At 37.1% G+C, this 6707-nt stretch overlaps 1 protein-coding gene across 1 annotated transcript in view; it reads right to left on the bottom strand.

Annotated features, from left to right (window-relative positions):
* Positions 1-1277: 1277 nt before the first annotated feature.
* DCHS2 (dachsous cadherin-related 2) overlaps positions 1278-6707 on the bottom strand; it is a 378130-nt gene continuing 372700 nt past the window's right edge. The window contains exon 20 of the mRNA XM_089670433.1: positions 1278-6239. Within this exon, the coding sequence (XP_089526559.1) occupies positions 3625-6239 (2615 nt within the window). The 3' untranslated portion in view covers positions 1278-3624. The remainder of the gene's footprint in view (positions 6240-6707) is intronic.

The following is a 6707-nucleotide window of genomic DNA, read 5'->3' as shown; positions in this document are numbered from 1 at the left end:
ACAGAAGAAGTTTATTAATGGAGTGGGCACCAACCAATTTTCAGAATTCTTCAGCAGGATACATCTCAGGAATCCACAATTTCCAAGCAAACTATTTGTTGAGGTTCCAATTAGACAATGAATAGTCTCTACTCCGAGATGTTTGAGAACATAGTCCATTTGGGTCACTATGTCAACCTGCTGGACAACGGCCTCCAAAGTTTACCCAGAAATTATCTGCAAAGCTGCCTTATGGTCCTCTATCAACACATTTCACATTATTGTGCTGAAACCACTTCACATTTAATTTTGTTTCTGAAATTTTTTTGAAAACTACAATTGACAATTAAAATTATTATGTATTCCCATTCCTGATTAGTTTAGTTATTTCCTATTCATGTGTTGATGTGGAGCTGTCAATAAATCAGAAAAATGTGTTCAAATACTTTTTTCTTTCCTAACAAGCTCCACATCAGCAAATAACTTTTATTTAATGCTGTGGGCCTAAGGTCCGATGGGTGGTAAAGGAGGGCGGAATCTGCCCATTTATGTGCTAACATGGAGCTTGTCAGGAAAGGAAAGTTATGGTAAGTATTTGAATATACAGTACATATACAAAATGTAAAAATGGCCACTCAACCTCCCCAAAACTTCATTCCAGAGTCCCCTGTACCAACAAATCTTACACTAACAAAAATCCTGTTTTATGGACTACCACCAACTGAAAATACTATTGTGTTCCACACATATCATCAAAATATACAACAACAAATATAAACCTATGGAGCCTTTCTCTTTTACAAGACTGTTTATTGGTACAAAAATTAAAACCAAGGTGAAGAAGTGGGTCTCCTAAAAGAAAAAAGTCTGAGAGGTTTATATTTGTTGTTTTATTTTCAGTTTTTGGTTGTCAATAAAACAGGATTTTTTTTTGTTAGTGTAAGTATTTGAATACTATTTTTTGATTTCCCTTGCTGGTATAAGACTGATGATAATCTAGACAAGAATCAGTACATTTGTACATACTTCCCACAAGCAACAAAGATACAATAATTGCAGTGGTTGCATGAGCGAATGGACTTTGAAAAAGCAGGGGGTTTGCTCCAACACCCTTTTTCTACACCAGTCTCTACTGCTGTAGCTGGTCAACTCTCACAGTATACACTCTCCTGCTCATCCATGTCGCTCCTTCTCTTTCCTGCAGCTGTCATTTAGCACCATAAAAAAAGAGTTCTATAAGTGTCACTGTTAGTGAATGACAGCAGAAATCAAGGAGACTTGACACCAGATCCAAAAAGTAAGTTGGGATGTGGTGTTTATTGTTACTATGGATGACATCACAAGGTCAGAGAAAGAGGCTATTAATATTTACAGGGATAGGGTAAAAATAATTCCCATCTTCCACTGATGAACACCTGCAGGAAAAGTAAGTGCTAGATATACAACAAAAAATCCAAATAAGATTGGCAAACATGGAGTTCTCTACAATGTGTAAATTATTACATCTTAATTTGCACTAATATGCAAACAGTTGTGCAAGTACTAAAATGTGTAAGTCTTATTGTTCATGCTACTCCAAATATATGATCTTACACATTATAAGTCCTTATATTCATGGGGTTATCTATGATAACATTAAACCATCAGGATCAGAACAGCACATTGGTAAAAATTTTCTTTTCCTACTAAAATCAAATTTGACAGTTTCCACATTTTTGGAAGATTATTAAATCATTAGGTTACAGAAAAACATTTTTTGGGGCAGAACATGCCTCTTTTTAGCTATTAAGGAAAGACAAAGATTTTTCCAACATCTTTTGCGTCATCCATGAATATATAACATGTATTCATTTTATAATATAAAAGAATAATACAAATCTTTCATGTCAAATTGTATTTTGTTTCAATATCTTTTTTTTTAAGAAATTGACACATAAATGATACAAACGTTTCATCAAAGTATGATGCATTAATATAAAGCATAAAAATACATTGGACCTTATTTATAAACAACAAATTAATTGGAAATTGAGTTGCTGCCCATAGCAACCAGAGTATAGCTACTGTACCAAAGTCCACACAGGTTAATGTTATCTCAGTTTTATATCTTCCAAATGCATCCAGATTTAGCAAGGTTAACAGGGGACTTCTGGATGGATCTGTAGCCTCTTGTCACACGATTATGTTCTGTGCTCTTAGTACACAAGTATGATATTTTCTACTCTAGCTTTCTGCAAGGTGAAATCTATATATAGTTGTGCTGCGTGCTGGAGTAGGTTTTACCTAGCCAACTGAATGGTAGCCACGGGAGCAGTATAGACAGTAGACGTAAAGATGGAGAGTGGAGGTGGCCATGTTATGATACATTTATAGCGGTAAAGGGGGTCTCTGATATATTCATAGTGCATTATCCACATGCCTGGGTGAAACACAAATCCCTCTGGGTAGGGAGGCTCTGGTTGCTCCATACAGTCCATTGATACAATTTTCATTTCAATTGGGCAATGCATTTAAAGCAAACACCTAGTTGGTATGGGCAAACCACCTAATTTCAACACATTTTTATTAATCCACTATGGCAGTATGACAACCGCCCATAGCCGTATACGAGCAAATATACATTCTTCACTCAATAATTTTAGGTTTGCCGAGGTATACATTTCTTTCCTGCTGGAGTGGTATGTAAAAATGAGTTCTATCAGGTTCCATACTAGTGTTTATAGGAAAATAAAATATTGTACCAATAATAACAGTTATAGGATTATGAAATTATGTGACCTATCCACTAATCAGGGCCTTAGTATAAGGCTGAATAGTGAAATAAGTGACTTTGTAAATAGCATGTCCCTCTTACTCCATTATGCATGTGTAGATCTTTAAAGTATATACTGCACCCAGTGAGGAATGTTTCTATTTCTTCTGTTTGCCGTGGAGATATGTATACTGTTACACATTCATCCCAGACAAAGCAATGTATGTATCTCCATATCCACTGTAGAATAAGCATTGTTTTCAGCTGGATTCACTGGGTTCATTTTTTTTTCTGTTGGGCTCCCAGAATGCAGAAAGAGCTCCACAAACATAAGGGAACAAGCTAATGAATGCCATATACACAGTTCACAGTTTTGTAATTCTGCATTTCAGTATCAAATCTATCAGAAGGCTAGATTTGGGAAATTTAAGGATCTCTGTAGTACAGTTATTTAGCTAACTGTAACTGTCAGTTATTTTTATGGATGGCATTATGTGTCATCTAGTCCATGTACATAATTCTATAGTTCAGTCCATAAATATTAATTTCTACTAATGGTAGTATTATTATATATTTAAATGCTGGTAAATACTGGCCATTTGCAATGAAGTTACTGTTTGCACAGATGAGTTTTTATTGAAACATTTCATGCACTGTTGTGGGATTCCAGGAATCCATACATGGGACAGGTTTGGATGTGTGGAACAAATGTTAGCCTGCAAGTAAAATCCAGAGCAACCACCTACTTGACACCTTTTGATTGGCTAAGATGTATACCAAAGAATGTAGGTAGTAAAAATGTTACAACTGACAAACAATGCAGAGTCAGGCTGATTAGTTTAGACATGCCCTTTCGAGTCCTCATAAGTGTCCATAATTGAAAACATTCATTTTTACACCTGAAACTCTTGCTGTATTAGCAATTCTTCAGAGAGAGCAGGCACTGATGTTCCACTGAGACCTGAATGCACAGGTGAGGTGGAAGGAGTGTGGACTGTGAGCATGGATAAAGAAGGAGAAAAGGTTGGGGGCATGGTTGAAGACTGACATGCCAGACTGGAGAAAAAAGGAGAACGGGGATATTTTACAAAAGTTTGTCCTGACATAATAGTTGGCATTCGAGGCGGCACAGCTCTTATCCCTGGCTGCGCAACAGATGTGATAAGAGGGGGTGGGAAAATAAAAGGTTTTTTTTGCTTCTGTACATTTCTGTTCATATTTTCATCTTTTAGCCTGCCAATGTCACAAAAAACAGAGGAAAGAGTCTGAAACCTGGGCTCCCAACTAAGCAGGTAATCCCAGTTATAGCTTCCTCTCAAGTCCTCATCAGAAGCTACTAAAGATGCCAGAGAACCATACCTAGAATCATAGGACATGGGGACATAGATATAGTCTTGATTGATATCTTGCAAAGTGTTTTTGTCCTTTGGATTTGTGTCATTGCTGTGGTGGTTTGTTGGCAGTTCTGCTTTGCAGGTATAATGAACTTGATTCTCTCCATTTCCATTGTCTTCCTTAATGATCTCAACACTTTCATTCCTTTCTGACCCAATCACCACATCTGTTTCATCTGACTCACATGAAAGCAGATCAGACTCTCTTGGAATTCCAGAGTCTGGAACTCGTGAACCTCTTTCACTCAGAACAGAGCCAGACTCTTTTCTAATAGGGTATTCATTGATCATCTTTATTTCTTCATCTTCAGCAGTTTCCCCTTCTGTGGAGCCATGGCCACTTGAGTCTGAATTCCTGCATTTGTTCCCAGTGTCTTTCTTTTCTCTGATGCCAACTAACCCTAACCACTCAGATGTGTCTGGAGCTATGCCGTTCTTAATATTTTCAAACTTTGGACATTCATCAGGCATGCAGTCTTTAACATTTGAATTGGGAAGTGCAGGGATGGCAGCTTCTTTTATCCCACAAGCATTTACTACATCTTTGTGCTTGTATCTTAGAATAATTCCAATAAGGCTTATTGCCAGTAGCAAGAAAACCACAAATGAAATGCTGAAACTAATGGAAAGTATGTTTGCTGACATACCGAAGTAGCCCTCTAGAGCTGTTGAAATGTTAACTTGAACAGTACAAGTTGAAGACTTTGAGTCTAATTTTGGGCTTTGAGCTTTCACTACTAACTCCAAAATGTCATCATTTTTCTTAGCGTTACTTCTTATTTTATGAACACTTCTGGTTAGATATATAACTCCACTGGTAACATTAACAGAAAAAAATTGGGAAGGTTTTTCAAGTGAATACTGGACAACACCATCATTTCCCTCATCCTTGTCTGAAGCTCCAACCTTACCAACAATTTCTCCAGGTTTATTTTCTTTAGGCAAATCAAATAAATACTGGTCCTCATGAAACACAGGTGGAAACTCATCCTGTCCATTAATGTCCACATATAGTAAAACACAAGCTGTAGATTCACTTTTATCTTTCACCTGAACAATAAGGCAATATCTCTTCTGTGATTCAAAATCAACTTTATACTTGGTATAAATATCTCCAGTTAATGTGTCTATGAAAAATGTATCTTGGCCTTTGGGTTCATTTGGGCAAGTTGAAGGAATAGAGTAACTCAAGACACCAAATGGCCCAGAATCCAAATCAATGGCATTAGCTCTGCATACTGGTGTAAAAGGGGGCATGTTTTCATACAGACTGCAACTTAAACTGTTGAACAGAAATTTTGGTGTGAAATCATTATCATCCTGCACATTTATATAGAGTTTTGAAAAGGCATCATGCTTTCCATTTCCCCAACCATCAGTAGCTCTTATAATTAAAGTATAGCTCATTGCAGTTTCATAATCCAGATGGCATACTAATGTGACAGTACCATTTCCTGGATCAATTGTGAAAATTCCTTCATCATTTCCAGACACTATGCTGTAGGTAATTTCTGCATTCCCTGCACTATCAAAATCATTGGCTGAAACAGAAATCACTTCACTCTTTATGGGATGGTGTTCTTGGATGCTAACATGATATTCACTACTCTGCAGTGTGGGAGGATTGTCATTTGAATCAAGAATAGATATCAGGACAGTGGTGCTGGAACTTAAGGAAGGTAATCCTCGGTCTGAGGCAATTAACAGTAGCCTATGGTCTCTGTTGATTTCATAGTCCAAAATCCCATTTATAGTTAGTTTTCCAGTAACAACAAAAGGAGCCTGGGAAAGAATTCCACCACTCTCCACAACAAACATGTTTTGTAAATTTCCACCGACAATAGAAAAGTCAATGTATCCATTTTCACGAGTCCAGTCCAAATCTGTTGCTGTGAAAGTGAGAATGGTTTCCCCAATGGAAGTATTTTCTCTGACACAGATCTGGTAAACCTCCTCTGAAAATATTGGTGCATGATTATTTGTATCGTGGACCTGCAGCTCAATAATCACAGTTGAGGTTAATACTGGGAAACCTTTGTCCTTTGCTTCTACGAAAATAGAAATCACTGTATTTTTCTCTTTGATTTCCACTGGGGTATCTGTATGTATTGCACCTGGAAAGAAATAAAATTGGGTCAATACCTGTTATTAAATAGAACGTATTTTTGTTTACCAGTTCTTCAGTACAGTAAATTCCAACAGCAGATGCATAAAGCTGGGTTTAAACATCCGGATCAGAGTTTTTAAAAGTCTGAGCATCTAGAGAGGAGTGACTTGACTCTGAGGTTTGATTTGGAGCATTTAAATGCAATTGACTATATTTGGTTACGTCAGTAAATAAAAAGCAATCCAAAACATATGCATACAACTGCAATATGATGCAATTTGCAGACCAGTTAGGACATCTTTCTCACCAGCTGGTAAACCAAGGTATTAGATTTTCAGTCGTGATATATTACTGTCAACACATACAGCATATTACTGGCCAATGCAATTATTTGCCATTCCCATATGTCTACCAGAGGCCTGCAACATGCAGTACTGATTGCACCTTTTGGGGTTCTGCTTTACACTGCAGGAGG

The sequence above is a fragment of the Staurois parvus genome, unplaced genomic scaffold (assembly GCF_062004578.1).
Source record: "Staurois parvus isolate SC_StPar_1 unplaced genomic scaffold, SC_StPar_1.0 ptg000090l, whole genome shotgun sequence".
Taxonomy (NCBI): domain Eukaryota; kingdom Metazoa; phylum Chordata; class Amphibia; order Anura; family Ranidae; genus Staurois; species Staurois parvus.
Note: the sequence above shows the minus strand (reverse complement) of the source record. Positions and strands in the feature narration are given on the sequence as shown.